This window comes from Cupressus sempervirens, chromosome 7 (genome assembly GCF_028749045.1).
Source record: "Cupressus sempervirens isolate cs-2001-9-10 chromosome 7, ASM2874904v1, whole genome shotgun sequence".
Lineage (NCBI taxonomy): Eukaryota > Viridiplantae > Streptophyta > Pinopsida > Cupressales > Cupressaceae > Cupressus > Cupressus sempervirens.
The window spans coordinates 335,435,534-335,455,035 of NC_143124.1; the positions used below are offsets into that span (position 1 = coordinate 335,435,534).

Consider the following 19,502-nt stretch of genomic DNA (forward strand, 5'->3'; position numbering starts at 1 on the left):
CGAAATGAATGCAGAATGAGAAAGAACACTCCACCATCTCAGTCGATCCATCTACCCAGTCAGAACATCGATGGTGCCATTTTCAGTCCTCTCAGGACACCTGTTGCAACAAGATCAAATTTTCCTCAGATTTCCATGATTGTCCTCTATGGGACTTAATGGCAGGTAGTTGCAGGGTCACTTCAACAGCAAAAGATCTCAGTTATGCCTGAACTATAAAGGAAAATTTTATTGTTTTGGTAGGGGGACCTTCTCTCGGATTTTCCTTTGCTTTTGCTTTGCAATTCTAGTGTGAACTCCCATGTGCCTCTGAATTGTTTGATTCTCTACTTATCTCCTTTAGCCATTGGTATTAAAGTGCAAGAATTCTTTGCCTATGCCATTGTTTTGTGGAGATCTGTAATTCGCATGACTGTATCTTTGCTGGCCTGTGAATGATATATGAGTGAACTTATTCCTTGTGTCATTCATCTTGGTTTTCTGATCTATATGTGGTTATTTGATTAAAGCAAGTCTAGATGTGTAATATCCTTAGTTTCATTCTGGTTCAGTAGTGCATGTATGGGCAGAGAATTGGTTCGAAAACTCTATTTTGGTGCATCACCTCCTTAGGTTAGACTAGGTAGATTTTCTTTTGTGCTTTTCTTCTCCCTTTTCCTCTCCAAGAGTAGATAGGTGTGCCCTTATAGTAGGAGGAAGCCGCCCTTCTCCGGAGACTCAACCTCACAGTTCAAGTCCCACAGCTTGGAGGTTGTTTCCATGTTTCACTAGGTTGTCCTCGCGCATAGGCCTTGGACAAGGGTGCAAGCCTAAGTGACAACAGTTTCATCTTGAACTCCTATGATTTGATTATATAAACTTTCCTATTGGATCTAGTCCATTGTTACTAACAATTGGTTCCTTCAATCAAAATGCTTAGTTTTTGGAAAAGGGCCTTGTCCTTTTTGATTAAGGTGGTCTCCCTACTTGGCATTCACTCCTACTTACTTTTGTAATGTGAACTCTTTTGAAAGGTTCCATTCCCTCCTTCAAATATCTAATTATAACATATATACAGACTCATAATTTATAAATGAGAGTTCAAACATCTCTAATTTATCAAATTTTATGTAAACAAAGTTTCTCAAGGGACAACTTCTATATCAATCCTACTTTTTCAGTTGAACACAAGTGGAGTGTGATATTTAGTTTCATGATAATATAATAAAAATGAAAATACTTTCAAATAGTCCCATATTTGCTTTTATTGATTACTAATATTTTCCATTTTGAATAAAAATTTATAGAAAAAGGTTTCTAAATATTTAAAAAGTACTACATAATAAAATTAATAAGTAAACTAAAAATTAAAGTCTGACATGGAATAGGTGCACTATGGATACCCTTTTATGCATAAGCATATATGAACATAAAAAAACTACTTTCATCTTTTAAAAGAATATATAGCAAGAAAGTTCTATCTTCTTACAAGAAATGTCATCACAACACTACATCAAGAAGGTTAATGAGTATTCTAATGTTTTCTCCTAGGAAATATAGTATTGCAATCACTTGTGCATAACTAGTGATTAATTTTTACTATTAATTTAATCCTTTCATTTTTAGTCTGACCTATATATAGGTGAAAACTAAATTTTTCATATAACTATTATCTATTAATTTATTTATTAGAAATTGTGAATAGTACTTTTATCCTATGTTTGTAGAAAATATTTCATTTTTTCTGTATGATTTTTCACTGTAGTATTTTTCTATTTTCTATTGCAAAAAGTGGAAAATTTTATTTGTGCACATAAGGCATTTTTTGAATATTACATGTAACTAAGAATAATTTCAGAGTTGTTGGCTTTTTATGAATCTGATATTTTACATGCCAGAAAAAAAAACATCTTTATGACATTTGGTTCAATAGTCCACATGCCCTACCTTATACTTTCATATTTTTCATGCACTAACTTGTCTTTCATTATTGTCTATTGTCAATTTCTATTTCCATTAGGCTGATACCTTGAGAGGGATAATTCAATTCCAAGATCTGTTCAATCCTAGACTATATTTTTATTTTATTTTCAAACTCAAAAGCAATGATATAGTTCAATTTTCTATGGTAGGAAGAAAGGAATTAGACTTCCCTCCTCTATGAATAAAGCATAAATTCTAGCCTCTTTGTCACTTGAGAAAGCATACATTTGATAAGCGATGCAAAGAACTACTAACCATGTTTGTCAAGTGTGTTACATTGACAAAAGTTGGCCAGATTGATTTTTTTTATTACAAGTAACCCTTTTACAATAGAAAACAACTTTGAGGTATAGTTGGGCTCAATGGTGTAATTTCTACAACCTTGAACATGCCACAAAAAAATTTGAAGTCATATTTTTATGTTATGGCCTCACTCTAGGTGGATAAACCAATGCAGGTGGAAGATGTTTTCCTCCATAAGACATTTTATGAGGGGTTCAATATTTTTGCAAGTGAATTATTTTTTTAATAGATACTAATTCAAGTATCTTTTGGGAACAACCTTTTTTTTTTAAATTTTTGAGTAGTTTCCTTGCATGGTCAAATGGTTGATGTAGTTCCATTGTCAAAATCAAATGAGCCTTTTCCAATGTGGAAGGGACTTGAAGTTGAGCTTTAAGTTGCTATTGATAATGTTTATAAATAATAATTAATAGTTTTTCCTCCATGTATCGGGCATGTACAATCTTGATGCCCATTTTTTTGATCTGATAATTACCATGCTAATTTCAATAGAAGCATGAATGAAATAATATTCATCATGTGCATCATCACATCTATGTTAGCACAACAATATTCCAATAAATGAATGCATATAATTTAATTTCATAATTCAACTATGTCAAAAATAACCTATGCTCTTAGAAATATATTTCAAGAAATATTGAATGACTATATTTACTATATTTTTCTCAATAGTCTTTGTACACATTGTGCTTTAAAAAAAAACAATTAATCATTATTTGTAAAAATTAGGAATGACAACTTTAAGTTCAATAGATAATACTCATATTATAAATCTTTCTAATTGACACAGAAATCCTAAACAAAAATAATCACTATAGGTGGAACTTTAACTACAACAATGTCGCTCTTGTTTGTAATGTTTATATGTCAAATATTAATTTCTAAACTCAAAAAAATATTAAACTTTAAATTCATTGGCTTAGACTTTGGGTCTTATAGGAGTAAATTTCAAGAGATGAAACCCATAAAATATGTTGAATAATTTTTAGCAATATTAATTATTTATGATAAATTAAAAAATATTTTTAATTATAAATATTTTATTTTAAAAAATATTATTTCTCAAATAGTTGAAAAAAGAGGGGTAAATAATTATGAAGATAAACAATTACAACAAAGAGAGCTCAACAATGACCTTTATCCTAATCAACAAGTTCATCAAATTCTTGTAACAAATCAAGGGGTAGCTACCCCCTATCCATAATATTCTAGTTCGGTGCATTAACCGAAGCCCATTTAATAATCAATAGTTCTATTCCATTCACAAGGAATGTAAGTAAACCTAATGAACTCAAGAGAGGTACAAAAGAGAAGATTCTGATTAAGAATAGTAGCCAGTTGTCAACTAACATCCTCAAGCTACTACAAAGTAACCAAGTTCACCACCACTTGAGAATCATACTCACAAATAAACTTGCACCAAATTCTTAAACAAAACTATTCCACAACATATAAAATGACTTGAGCTCCATGAGACTATTAGTATGATAACCTTATGCACTTAGAAAATTAATTTAACTTCACTAGAGCTATAAAAGGAGACACTCCCCCAATACTAGTAGGTCCTAGATTCACTTAAGAATAACCATCAATGTTAATTTTAAGAAATCAATGAGGAGGAGGAGTCCAATGCCCCTCCTTATTCACCCATCCCTTCCCCTATCTTTGAGGCTTTCTAGGCACACTTTGATACCATTGAGCTACAACCTCATCTTGAAGATGAAAATTAATGTGATTGCATATAGAAAGATCACTCAAATCCATACACCCATCTATCTCATAGTTCACTTGAATAGTTTCCTAAAGAGAGTGTGAGATCTTTCACCAAAGATGCATAACATCAATTTATACATCTTGAAAGATTCATAAATTCCTCTCTTACCAGATGTGCCAAAGAATAAATGATGGGCAAGAAATCCAGGAAGCATGGAGATGAGAAGCCTTGGAGGGAGAACTCCCCAAGCAAGCCTAGAAATTAGGCAATGATGAAGCATGCCTACAAGAGAAACCCCAAGCACTCCAGCAAAGGTGCCATAACTGAGTAGAAAAGGAGCAATAGAAGAATAGATGGGAGATAGGCTCCTCCCCATTAACACACAATACATATTGAGGGGTCTTGAAATCCATGTTTACAAATAATATCTCACGTAAGATAGTGGTTGTGAGACACTAGCCACATGAAAAAACTACAGTTGATCCAAGAAAATATATTCCAAACTTGTTTCATCCAAGGGACCTTAGCATCCCCAAACATTTTTCTAGTTATCTCCAGATACCTAGCAGAGACAAAATATTTACTAGACAAGGCATCTTCCCAAGACAAAACATCTAGTCCAAGTAGAGAGAAACACACACTAGAGGCCAAAATATGATAAAGCTCCTCACGATCCACCTTTATGCTCAAGGAAGCCAATCGAAAGCGTACTTCCATCTATAACCAACAATAGGTCTCAATTGATAAGGAGTCTATAATGATCTACTTCATCCCTTTTAGAAACAATAAAATAATCAAAGAGAGTTTGAAGATGAGGGTACATAGACAAGATGGAGGGGAATCCATCCCAAGCATTAGACCAAAGAAAATCCCCAGAGCCTCCCTTACATATCAATAAAAGATCCCTTTTAACTAAAAAAGCCCTTGTCTTGAGAGTATGTCAAACCAAAGAGCCATGACCTTCAAGAGGAAGTGAAAAACTAGAGCAAGGATCAACACATCTAAAATATATATGAGTGATAATATGGGCCTAGAGTTGATGCAGTCTAGAGCACTATTTCTAATAAAGCTTAGTAGTCAATGCTTGACTACTTTAGATAGTCAATGGAAGACCAAGATTTCCCTCCTTCTTAGGCCTATAAATAGTCTCCTAAATAATCAAACTCTATTTAAAGCTATGCAAATTACCATTCCAAAGGAATTATTGAGAGAGGGCATCAAACTCCTTGAGAAACTAAACAAGAGCAACCTAAACCATGCTTCTATTAGGAAGAGCTTGAATAATAGATTGCAGAAGGGTAACTCAAGAAGTAGTAGAGAGTAATCTCTGAGTCTAATCATTTACATTTTCTTGAATCTTTTTAGTTAAATTATGCTAGAAGAGTCACAGCTCCCTAGAAATAGCAATAGAGATGCCAAGATAAGTCAAAGGATATTAGCAATCCTTTGTTGAATAGTTTCAGAACTGTTAAAATTATAAATAGAATATTTGTGCTCATTAAATTTTTGACTTGATGTAGCCAAGTAAATATCCATAGTATGTTGAAAGGCTTTAGCTTCATTGATCTGAGAAAATCACACAAGAGTAGAATCATCAATAAATTAGAAGTAAGAAAGAGTGGGTATATCATTACCCCACCATGACCCCTGAATAGATTTTTGGGACACCTGATACTTAATGAATCTTCCTAAGCACTCAACCATAATGATAGAAAGATAGGGGGAGAGAGGATCACACTATTCAAGCCCTCTAGAGGCATCAAGTAGCTGGGAAGGTTGCCCATTAAAAAGAATAGGAATAGAGGCAGAAGTAACAAAATAGATAGTCCAACTCCCTCAATTAGAGCTAAAGCTATAGGTAACAAGGAGATTCCTCATGAACCTCCATTTAACTCTATCATAGGCCTTAGCCATATCCAACTTAACAAACATAGATTACTCCCTCAAACTATTCATAGAGTGAATAACCTTAGTAGAAATAACCACCTGATCCAAAATTTGTCTTCCTGCAAAAAAACCAACTTGTTCCTCTAAGATAATAATATGGAGCCATTTTTTAATTCTCTCAACAATAAATTTAGTAATGACTTTGTAAACCACATTAAATAAAGCAAGAGGTCTAAAAAAATCTTGTTGATTAGCCCTCTCTCTTTTTGGAATAAGAGTCACGAAAGTAGAATTTAATGCCCGAAGCATCTTCTAGCTAGAATATGATTCTTTAACCACCTCCAAAAAATTGTGATTAATGACGTCCCAAAATTCCTAAAAGAATTTAATTGGATACCCATCAGAACTAGTAGCTTTCCCTTAGGCATGCCAAAGATTACCTCCTCCAACTCATCCAAAGAGATCAATTGCATGAGATAATCATTCATTTCCTTGGTACTAAAAGAAGGGATACAAGAAAAAATAATATTTTCTTCATTATTAGTAGGAGGAGAGTCCTCAGAAAAGAGGGTAGTAAAGTATTAAGTATCCTCTTGGAATAAAGCTGACAAGGAAGACTGTTAAATACCTTCAAAATTAACCAATGATGAAATATTGCTTTGATTCTGGAAATATTACACAATTTTATGGAAAAAAAAGTGTTCATATCTCCTTCCTAGAGCCAATCAACTCTAGCCTTTTCTTCCAAAAATTTCCTCTCAAAGTTCCCATTCTTCTAGAACTTTAGAAGCTAGGGACTTGGTCCTACCAAGATTGTCAAAAAAAGCTTGATCTCTAATATGCCTAGTTATGAAATTGAAATGTTCCTGAGCAAGCCTCTTCATAGAGTGAAGGTTCCCAAAACTTTTTCTATTCCATATCCTAAGATACCTTGTAAGATATTGAAGCCTTTAAGAAAATGAAAACATAGCAGTACCATATCTAGGAGCTCCATCTCTCCAACCAAATACAAGATCACGAAGAGAGGAATCAAATAGCCACATCAATTTGAACATAAAAGAAGGATTCTTCAAAATAATAGCCCAAGTAGAAATAAATTTAATTGACCAATGATGCCCTCTAGTCCAGAATATCTAAAGAGAAAGTAAGGGTGCCACTAACCCAGAAATAAGAAATACTTGAAATCTATTTAGATATTTTGAGATAGCATTAGCCTCAGTCCTTCTATTATTCCAAGTATAGATACCATTAGAAGGATTAACATTAGAGAGATGAAAAAGAGCTATGTGCCGACAAAGAAGAGAAGAAGACTACCATAATCTACCCAAACCATCTTGCTTCTCCTCCAAACTTAAAATTGAATTAAAGTCTCCTACTAATGCCAAAGGATGAAAAGGGTGTCAATTTCTAACATAGTAAATATGCCTCCAAAGTTCCTCCTTTCCCACAAAATCAATAGGTGCATACACATTAGTAATCATGATCCTCTCAATTGAGTCTAAAGAAGAAGCCACATAGAGAGAGTTGAGAAAGAGAACATCTAGCAAAGGGGAGAAATTTTTTGTAGATCCCAAAAGATAGCCAAACCACCAAAATTTCCCATATCCCCAACATATTAGAATTTCCCATGAGGCCAAATACAAGAGGCATATCAGACTATAGACTCCACAAACAACTTAGTCTCTTGGATACAAAAAACATTAGGAGGATGATCAACCACCAGGTTTTGAATAGTCTTTTATCTAGGGATACTATTCAACACCCTAGCAATCTATGAGAGAATAGTAATCATTGAGTAGAATGGGGAAAATGAGTATCAAGTGGTTTCACTAACCCATACTCTATCAATATATCTCTTATGAGTTTAATCTTCTCCTAATCTATTTTGCACCCTCTCCTTAGAGGAGGAGTAAATGAAACCCACTTAAATGGTCTATGCATCAACCACAAGGGGAGAGGACACCAAGGTTACCCTTATTAGATGCTGGCAGATACTTAACCAACTTAGTCAAAGAAATTTCATTATCCTTAGACACCACAAGTGTCACCTGAGCATTAGACTCAGGAGTTATAGGGACCTCACTCCTCTATGTACCACAACTTGGGATGTTGTAGAAGTTTCTTGAGCTAGAAGTCCCTCATCTAAGAAAACTAGATCAGAAGAGATACTAGGATGAATACCCTCCTTTAAAGCCATACTATCCAACACCTTAATATATTTTAAAACCCAAGTTAGATTGTTGATCTTTCAAAGACCTCTTTTGACAATGCCCCTTAGCTCATGGGTGAGCAGGGCTAAATCTATCTATATCCTAAATTTGAGCCTTTAATTTTTTGATATTTTCTAGTTAATATTTCCTCTTAGTTGTATTATCAATTTGAGCTTGTACATTTCCTACAATATTTTCTAGACCACCTCCATTGCTAGCCACAAAACCGTCCACTCATTTGGAAGTTAAGTTTCGAGGACACTAACACTATATTTATTTTTAATTTTATATATCTATATATATTATTAACAACTATTTTTCTTCAAATATTTATGATAATTTCTTTAATCTCAATAAAAAATTTATTAAATTATATCAAATAGCATCATTACAATTTACTATTCTCTATTAAGCTTTTAATGTTAAAATAGGATAACATAAGACAACTCACTATTACTACTTAGGGAAAATGCAAGACGCTAACTGGCACTTATTTTTTATGGCATTAGCATCACATATCTAATAATTTTCTAATATATTTATGTTGTTTTTAAAATATTACTCTCCCTTAGGTAGATTAGTAGACATTTTTATTTTATATATTCCTAATGGCTTAGGAGAAAAATATTTTTTGTTTAATATTTATAAACTATGAAAAATATATGAATAATTAGATTGACCGTGCCATTCAATAATGAATATGATTTCACTATTTAACTTCTCTCTAGTTTTTTCTTTACTATTTTATTTCTTGTTGAACATGGAATTTAGATATCTTGTTGAAAATTGAATTCTTTACATACCTTTTGTTGTATCGTAATTTTTTTTCCAATATTAAATCACATTGTTTACTACATTATTTCATTTTTTTAATCTTGTATCAATTGCCACATAGAGTTTGGGTTTTATTATGCTCATCATCATCAAGATATAGTCTATTATATTATTTTATTCCTATTATTATGAATGATTACAATATATCATTAATCACTTTATGAGAGTTTATAATTATTAATGACTTATGTTATATATATTAATTAGTTAAGAAATTGAATTTAATAGGATAATTTAAGATTTACAATTGAATTGATATAATACATGAATCTAATAATGAGGAAATATGATTAAAAAAAATTATCACTTCAAAATTTATAATGAATAATTTTTTCAAATGAATATTAAATATAAATATTAATTTTATATTGATAATTCAAAAATATTAAGTTTTTAATATATTAAAATAATACAAAAATTATTAATCATCAATCAATTATTAATTTCTATAATTTAAAAGATTATACAAATCTTATTCAAATTAATAAGATAGGGGCTATTACGTAATTTATTTAACTAACCTTTACAATAAAATAGGATACTTATAATATAATGTATATTTGTCAAATATAGGGATTGCATACAAAACCATAATGCGTGAGTAATGAATGAAACTTAATTAAATGTTCTATGGAGACCAAGATGGTCTCCCATTTGAAGTCTTAGTTATTCACTTTTGTAAATATCACATAGATCCAATGAGTGCTATGTTTTCCATTCATTCTCATGAGAGATGGGTTCATGAAAATCACAACTAATGAAACATAGGTCAATGAGTTTGACTTGAAAACTAGATAGTTGAATGTTTATAGAAATATCAAAATTTGACTTGGTTTGTTAAAAAAGAGCCCACTTATTAATTCACAAGGTTAAGGGGATTTTTAGTAAATAGTTCAAAAGGAATAACACTTGGTGAAGGTTTTACAAATGAGGTTTAAAATGATTGGGTTTAACCAAAGGAAATTTCATAGTTAAGTGGACATGAGTTAGAGTAGTAATAGGATGTGAGACCTGTTGGAAAGTATCAATGCTTCACCTCCATGAGCATCAACTAGATCCAATGAGTTCTAAGTTTTCCATTCACTCTCATGAGAGATGAGTTCATGTGAACCACTACTCATGAAGCATGGATCAATGGGTTTGAGTAGAAAACTAAATGATTAATGTAGAGATAGATATCCTACACATTAAATATTTGTTGGATGGTAGAAATACCACTATAACATCAACATGACATTCACAATTAGAAAACTCTAGAAAAATATGATTTCTCAATATTTCTTCAAGCATTGCTCTTCTTTTATTTATTATATTAGATAAAGAGGGTCTAGCTATATCAGATTCATTGCATAGAAATATCTAAAATTGTATGAAAAATTCATAAGACATTTATTATGAATTCAAATACCAATGGAAGTATAGTTTGGAGACAAGCAACATTTTAGATTAACACCATTGGTACAAAATGAATCATGATTAATAATGCCCTAAACAATCTTGTTAGAAGGACAATATATTAGTAATGACATAATAGCAATCTATTAAGATTAAAACATTACCTATGATAGAACATCAAGTGTTAGTATTTGACATAGTCAAATCAAAATAAAAAGTAAATGCAATTACTATATATATAGATTTTAAAAATTGTGTTTCATTATTTAACTGATATATTAGATCCATAGAACATTTAATTAAGTTTCATTCATTGCTCATGCATTATGGTTTTGTATGCAATCCCTATATTTGACAAATATCCATCATATTATATGTATCCTATTTTATTGTAAAGGTTAGTTATATAAATTATATAATAGTCCCTATCTTATTAATTTGAATAAGATTTGTATAATCTTTTAAATTCTAACAATTAATAATTGATTGGTGATTAATAATTTTTGTGTTATTTTAATATATTAAAAACTTAACATGTTTAAATTATCAATATCAAATTAATATTCAAATTTAATATTCATTTGAGAAAATTATTCATTATAAATTTTGAAGTGATAAATTTGAATCATATTTCCTCATTATTAGATTCATGTATTATATTAATTCAATTGTAAATATTAAATTATCTCATTAAATTCAATTTCTTGACTAATAAATAGAAATAACACAAATCATTAATAATTATAAACTCTCATAAAGTGATCAATGATATCTGTAATCACTCATAATAATAGGAATAAAATAATATGATAGACTATATGTTGATGGTGATGAGCATAGTAAAACCCAACCTCTATGTGGCAACTGATACAAGATTAAAAAAATGAAATAATGGAGTAAAGAATATGATTTAATATTGAAAAAAATTATGATACAACAAAGGGTATGTGAAGAATTTAATTTTCAACAAGAAATCTAAATAAGGCGGTTTTCCCTTAAGAACAATCTATTAGAAAACCTCTTAAGTTCATCAATTAGTGAGTAGGAGTTTTTTTTTCCACAACAATGAATATCGAGATATGCTATAGGGATTAATCTTTGTAATTTTTATGGAAAACTAATCAACCCATGTTTCATGAGTTGTAGTTGACATGAAATTGTATCTCATGAGAATGAATGAAACACTTAGCACTTTTTGGATCTAGGTAATGCTCAAAAAGGTGAAATATGCTCAAGATGACATAGTACATGGATGCGAGACCTCCTACGAAGTCCAAATCCTTCATCTCTATGGGAATCAACTAGATCCAATGAGTTATATGGGTTCCATTCATTCTTATGAGAGATGGCTTCATATGAACTAGTACTCATGAAACAAGGGTCAATTAGTTTGGCTAGAAAAATAAATAGTTGAATCCTAAAAGCAATATAACAACTTCAATTCTTGTGGAGAACAATTCCCACTTATCAATTGATGAGAGGCTTTGTAATAAATTATTTGATTGATCGTTCTCCTTAATGATGCACCTAGTTCGACACTTTCATGTCTTATTTGACACATCTCCAATTCTTGTTTATTTATCCTTTTGTCCTCTAACTTGAATATTATATTTCTATTTCTAGATAACTTTTAGATTTATTTTTTACCTTGAAATTTTTCATATACCTCTTCATTTATCATAACTCTCTTATCAATGCCAAATCATATTCTTTCTATTCACTATCTCTTTTTTTCATCTTTTATTTATTCTTATTCTAGTGTCCTCAGAAGTTAGTTATTATTTTTATCATCATAATCAAGATATGTTATATTATATTATTTCCTATTATTATTATTATGACCCACTACTAGATAACAATAAAAACTTTGTGAAAGATGTTACCTCATTTTTTTTGGTATTATTGATTCTTGATGTTACATAGATTAATTCAATCAGGAATTGAATTTATTGACAATTTGAAAATTAAAATCAAACAATAACATTCAGAATACAAATTTATCAGTCTTTAAAATAGACTACATGTAACTTAAAACCTAATACAAATAATATTAAAAAGAATAATTTATGGATTATTACATAAAATAATTTAGTGATATTGAAAGAAATAGAATACTTAGAATATAATGCAAGAATAATGAATGAAACATTATAAAATGGTGTGTGGGTACATATTAAATATATAAATTCAATAATGAAGCACAATCTCAAATAGAAATATTATAATTTTATTAATTTTTAATTTTGATTTGACTATTGGAAATATTAGCACTTGATTTTCTATCATAGAAAATATTTTTTTTATCTAAATAGAAAGCTCTTCTTTCATTACTGAGATATTATTGTTCTATGAAGGTTGTTTATGGACTTTCAAATTTTTACACTATTAATCTTGACTCATTTTGTACCTATGGTGTCAATCTAGCATGTTGTTTCCTTGTACATTACACTTATATTATAGATTGAATTCTTAATGAATGAATCACTCCTATATTTTTAATACATATTTAGATATTTCTATGTGAATAATTTTATTAACTTAGATCCCCTTGATTTAAGATGATACTTTACAATCAATGGTTACTAGTAGATATCTAGAGCAACCACGTATGGCTAGAGTATTGTCATTGTCATTGTCATGTTGATGCTTTAATAATATTGCTACCATGTGAAAAGTATTTAATGACTCAATCACCTAGAAATGTATAGTCATTATGAATTATGAATTATTCTTTTTTAGACAACACTTTAACATTGAATCTATACACTATGGCAAGTTTGATTCCACGCAATTTATCAATACTTGAAACAATAGGCATGAGATTTTCAATGGGATCTCATTTGAGATCAATGAAAAAGTCATTGCGAAAGTTGGCAGCCTTTCCTTGATTGGTTGGAAATGGTGAAAGTAGACAAGGGTTTCAAATGAAGCCAACATAAACTAGTTCTTCTATCCTATTGAGAATCTGAGCCCTAAAAATGGTGGATTTGTGGGAATATCCTTACCAAAACCCTAGAAAGAGCTATGTTATGACATTATGGGTTACATAACTTTATAAGGTAGGTTCCAATTTTTTTACTACTACTACTTCCCCATTTTGAACCATTTTAGGAATCATGACCTAATTTTTTCCCCTATCTTATTCTGCACCCTATGGAGGATAATATCTTCAAGGTTAGGAAAAGGATGAAAGAAGGTAAACCCTACAATATTCTTCATCAAGCCCTTATGTTCAAATTGTTAAATTTCCATATTAATCTTGTCATTTCCACCTTGAAAACTCAAATTTTAGATGAGGATATGTCTACTATGGATCCTAAAATCTCTTAGACCTCTTTGAGCCACATTCCTAAACAAAGTAAAATGGAGAAGGATGTGTAGATTGTAGATTATGATGCAAAAATGAAAGGGGGGAAACAAAGATCCTTTAGGAATAAGAAAAAACTAATCAAAATAATCAAAATACCAAGCATGAGTGTCTTGTTAGTTCAGATTCCATTCATAGTGGTAAAAGAAAACCACCATAGAAAGGGAATAAAAGGAAGGATTTTAGGAAAAAATACATTGAGGAAAATGGAGATGAAATGACTAATAAAGGGAAAGAGGGAGAGATTAGCCCTGCCATTAGTAACTTAAGCCCTATTCCGTTCCATGTTTCAGACACCTTAAATAATCATACACTTGAGAATTCCAAATGGATGCGTGAAAAGGGAAGGACCTTCACTTTCCCTCCTTGTCAAGATCATAAGGAAAAGGAAAGGTAGGTCAAGGATGCCCAAGTGACCCCTAGAGCTGAAAACCAAAAAAAAGAAGAGGATTATCTTGATCAAAAAAGCCTTTAGAAACTAGAAGAGAGGGAAGAGATTGTTGAAAAGATATTTGATGATGTGGTCAGGTTTGTGATTAGGGTTATGCACATGGTGGTTTCAACTATTCACTCACTTCATACTAAAAAAGGTCTTATTGCTGCAATGGTGGTGGACACCATTTGGTTCTATGCATAGGTTCTTGGTTGATGATTGGTTCTAGCTGCTATTGCACAAGATGAGGGAAAGAAGAAGAACAAAGAGAGCTAGCTCTCCTTCTATATTTACTAGCTCTGTATGTATTATATATTATGTTTACGACTACTTGTAGTTTACTGGCTATTGATAGATATTGGGATACTATGATGTATGGGTTTTTGAAATTAAGAAAGGTGGTAGGTTAGTATGTGTTGTATCTAGCTACTTTTTTTACAACATTTTAATTCCTAGGTCAGCTCCAATTTTTGAATACTTTTTAATTTTAAAAACATGCTATCTATATATTTTTTCATAATTTAATTAATACTCAATGAATTGGAGAATTCGTTACGTTAAATCCATTTAAAGTTAAATTTAAATTTATAAAATCATTGCACCTACAAATTATATTAAAATAATGAAATTGCTAAAATTCAAATTCGTATTATTTTATGACACTTACACATAAATATATTATCCTACTTAATAATACTTAGATTCAAGATAAACCAATACAAATAAGTGCCACGTAGTGGCCTATACTTGCCATTATAGCAAATTGTAATAGAAATAAAAATCTTAGACTATGAAGAGTTTTTACACAAACTATAAAATGTAATGTTTTGTATTTAAAAGTAAAGTTATGAAAATAATTTGAAATGTCATTAATTTTGAATGATTTAAAAGAAAAATAAGAAAAACCCTTTTAAAAGGGTACAATTAAATTAAAAGTCATATTGCAAAATTTAGAAAAATTAATAAAATACATGATAAAAAATAGTTAAAAAATTGAAATAGTTAATTAAAGTAATATAGTATTTTTATTTAATATTTTGCTTCTTTAAATTTAATGATTTTTACTTATTTATTAAGTTATATAATAAGTAAATTACTATAAGTATTTTCTTTCCTAAAAAATATTTTAAAAAACTTACCAATACTCAACCGACTAATATTTTTTTTCCAAATTAATGTAGTATTTGTTAAAAGTGCAACAACATAAACTATATTTAAAAATACAACATAAATTAAAAAATTAATAACAAAAGTAACCACAAAACTAAACTAAAAATGACCTTAATAATATATTTTAATCAAACCAATCTTTATGTGTTATGTCTATTTATTTATATTTTTCATTAAATAAAAAATAATATGGAAAATTTCAAAGATAAAAATTCAATATGAGCCAAAGTAAAATTAATAAGACATAAAAAAGAGAGTCATTGTTAGACCTTATAACATCCTAAACTACTAATGATTTCCTAACATTCCAATAACCACACTAAGAAATTACCTAAATGGTGAACAACAAATCAATTTTTAAATGTGATTGTTACCATAGATATAAGGAGAGAAAGCTCAAAATAGTGATACACAAACCGTGTACTATACTCTAATGTCTCTGGAGTAAACATATATCATGTACTCCTCAGTTTTTGAGTTTGAAGAGAAAATTGGAATATGTTTTACATTTGTTGTTTGGTATGCTCAATCAGAATTGGGAATAGGAACACTTATTCCAAATTTGTCCCTAAAATGAGCATATATTGTCATTGGAATAAGTCATTCCTATTCTCAATCTAATTAATTTTTCAAATAAATTTTTAAATAAATTATATTATATTTCTTATTAACTTTAATTAATAAAATAAAAGTTATATAAATTAACCTTTTTTACTATTGTTGAACAAAAAGCAATAAATTAAAATAAAAAATTTAAGGAAAATATTTCAAAAAATACAAAACTTAACCTTATACCTTTTCTATTTTTTAACAACCAAACAATACATTAACATATTCCCAATCTTGAACAAAACACAAATTTTCTATTCCCATTCCCCATTTCCATTCCTATTCCCAAACAAACCCTTTGCAATCACCTTCTCACGAGGGTAATAATCTAAAAATCTATTCTAAGAGGGAAAAAACACAGTATGTTAACAACTTCTTACACAGTGTTACAGAGTTATTGTTTATTCCTTTTTAAAATCGGTATAGTGGGCATTATTTTACAGTGTAAACAATGTCCGGTCATGTAGTCCACCTATGAACGCGACATATCTGATGTGTTTCCCTTGATACATGTTGGAAATATTTCGTTTCAGGTGTAGACTAGTAGTTAGCGACTCCCAACCCATCACATCATTCATGCAAGTAGCTAATAATTGAGCGAAAAAGAAATGGTAATGATTCACGCTTTCACAACAGGTGGCTTCATCTTGGATTTCAAACCCCACAGGAGGGGAAGCTCTCAAGGTTCAAATAAGCCCCTGGTTTACATAGATATCCTCAGTTTTTGGTTTACATAGGGAACATGTCTAGGCGAACCGCAAAATCAACCATTACATCTGGCAAAACAACGGCTGGAGACTCGTTGATAAGCTTTGACAAATTTTCGAAGTACCGTCTTGGTAAAGCCCTTGCTAGGTCAAATGAAGCAGCAGATCTTCATTGGCGGAAAAAGGAGGAAAGCGTGACAAGAAAAGGAAAAGAGAAGAAAAGGAAGGCGCAGCACAAATACGTAGGGCTGAGGAAGCGACCGTCTGGCAAATGGGCTGCAGAGATCAGAGACCCAATCAAGGGATTTAGGGTTTGGCTTGGAACTTACAACTCTGCAGAGGAGGCCGCGATCGCCTATGATCGTGAAGCTAAAAAAGTTAGAGGGAAAAGGGCCAAACTCAACTTTCCTGAACAAGTCAGTGTCATAGATAACTCTACTAACAAGGTGAATGTTTCTCTTCACTCTATGTCAAGTATTAGGGAATCTTCTAGTTATTACCCTACAAATAACGAGGATGAATATGGGGTGAGCAAATCTTCCAGTTATTACTCTCGTAATAACAAAGATTCCTATGGGCTATTTTCTATTCCAAATCAACGGATCGAAAGAGAATCTCTGAACTCTAATGTGGCTGAAGCAGCAGTTCATGAGTACATGGAACAATTGGAGATGGCATTGAAATTGAGTCCTGAGCACGCCAATCCGCATGGTTTATCAGTGGGTTTTGGTTTCAACAATGGCGTATTACAATCTAATGAGTCACAAGTCATAAGTCCGTGTCTGGCTGAGAGGAAGAAACAAAAGGAGTTATTGTGTGAACCGTCTGTCTCTTTGGATAGCAGTTTTAAAGACAGAGATGAACACAGTACTCAAATGGAATGTCTTAAATCATTTGAAATCATTGATGGGCTTTTCCAATGGCGGACGGGTTTGTACGAGTCCCCTTGTTTGTGGGGAAGGTGCGATGAACTTCTGGAGGACGGTTGCACAGGGGGGCTGCCTTTTCTGAAGACGGAGAATCTTCCTGATCAGACGTGGATCGTAAGTGAGGAAAGAGAGTGTCTAAACCCTAAGGTGCCCGAAAGAACAGTTCATGACTATATGGAACAATTGGAGAGAGCATTGAAATTGGATCCTGAGGACGCCACTCCGCAATGTTTATCAGTGGGTTTTGGTATCGATAATGGCGTCTTACAATCTCATGAATCACTACTCATAAGCCCGTGTCTGACTGAGAATAAGAAATTACCCAACGAGTCATTGTGTGAACCGTTTTTATCTTTGAATAACAGTTTTGAAGACGTAGAGGAACACAGTACTCAAATGGAATGTCTCAAATCATTTGAAATCATTGATGGGGTTTTCCAATGGGAGAAGGGTTTGTACGAGTCCCCTTGTTTGTCGGGAGGACCGGATGAGCTTCTGGAGGACGGCTGCACAGGGGAGCTGCTTTTTCTGAAGACGGAGAATCTTCCTGATCGGACGTAGATCGAAAGTGAGGAAAGCCAACTGACGGAAATTTACTGAAACCAGGTTTTTCATATTCTTATCATAGCTCTCTCTTGATCTCCAAAAATAAGGTGATTCTAGGTTTTTAATTTTCCATTATAAAGCTGAGCATGCAGTATAAAGTCGTATTGCGGCGGATGCAATTTTAAAATGGTTTGTTCCAATGTCCTTTGTAGTGTGAGTTATGTATTATAAAGTCACAATAAGCGTATAGGAATTACTAATCTGTCTTGCACCTCATGTCTAATAGTAGACTAGTTTCAAGATCATAGCTCATAATTTTGGCTTGAAATATAAGTGTCAAAATAGTAAATTAAGATCTAGGGACGACCTGTACTGAAATGATGAAGGCATATTAATAAATAAGATTTGAAATATTATGAGACAAAATAAGGCATAGAAATTGGATTGTACATTTGGAAATTGTAAGTGGTATTTGAAAACATTTTACGCAATGGGGCAAATGACAAGTTACAACCTGGAGAGTTGGGAGTTGGAAGACAAGTGAAACAGGAATTACATTCTTTGGAATGCAGAGAATCTTCCCTCTTGATTATAGGATTTTAAATAAGATTGTTATATGAAGATTTTTAATACAATTTTTTCACACATTGAGTTTTTATTTTGTTATTTCTTATGGTGTTTTTCAGGAGCTGTCAAATCTGTGAATATGTGAAGGAGGTTCAAGAATGAGATGTTTGAAGATTTCTACGTGAACTGAGGATGTTAAGCTAAAGGTTCACTTTTAGTAGTTTTATTAACATCATGTCTTAATGTTTCCATAGTAGTTTGTTGGGTTTGTAGAAAGATTATTTTTTCAGATTTGTAAAGTGTTTGGGAATAGTACACGACTCTTTGTTTATTATTAACTTTTATGTACATTTCAAATAATTACTTGACCATCTCCGACTATCCTTATCCTATACTTAAATTTATTTCTTGGGAATCTCAAAATATTATCGTAAATAAGGGTTAAGATTCCCCTTAAACCATGTAACCTGATGGTAGCTGCAGGGAATGTTTAGTTAGTTTTAAACCAATTATTTGAGGAGTTGTAATAGAATTTATTTCTTGTTTATATTTATTAGCAGCAAGTCACGATATGTCATTGTATCTCAGTTTGTTTCAAATCTCAGTTTTTCTTAATTTTATTCACATTCTGTGAGTGAATATTGGAGTCATTCCCTGAAAATCTTTGATATATGTTTAATTGTTAAATTAAATCTGAATTCGAAAAAATCAGGAGGGTTATTACACTTATTAAAGTAAAGTGTTATAATTTTGTAGAAATATGTTCTTAATCAAGACCGTGATTCGTAAGAATGAAAATATTTAACTATGAATTTTGTTTTCAATGATAGGATGCAGTTTAAAATTTAGGATGTTATAATGATAAG

At 31.2% G+C, this 19,502-nt stretch overlaps 1 protein-coding gene across 1 annotated transcript; it reads left to right on the forward strand.

Annotated features, from left to right (window-relative positions):
* Window positions 1-16,523: 16,523 nt before the first annotated feature.
* Window positions 16,524-19,183, forward strand: LOC149546797 (uncharacterized). Its single transcript, XM_089794669.1, has 2 exons — window positions 16,524-18,129; window positions 18,756-19,183. Exon 1 carries the CDS (start codon window positions 16,630-16,632, stop codon window positions 18,082-18,084), a length of 1,455 nt encoding a protein of 484 aa, XP_089650795.1. The 5' UTR covers window positions 16,524-16,629; the 3' UTR covers window positions 18,085-18,129; window positions 18,756-19,183.
* The last annotated feature ends 319 nt before the right edge of the window (window positions 19,184-19,502 follow it).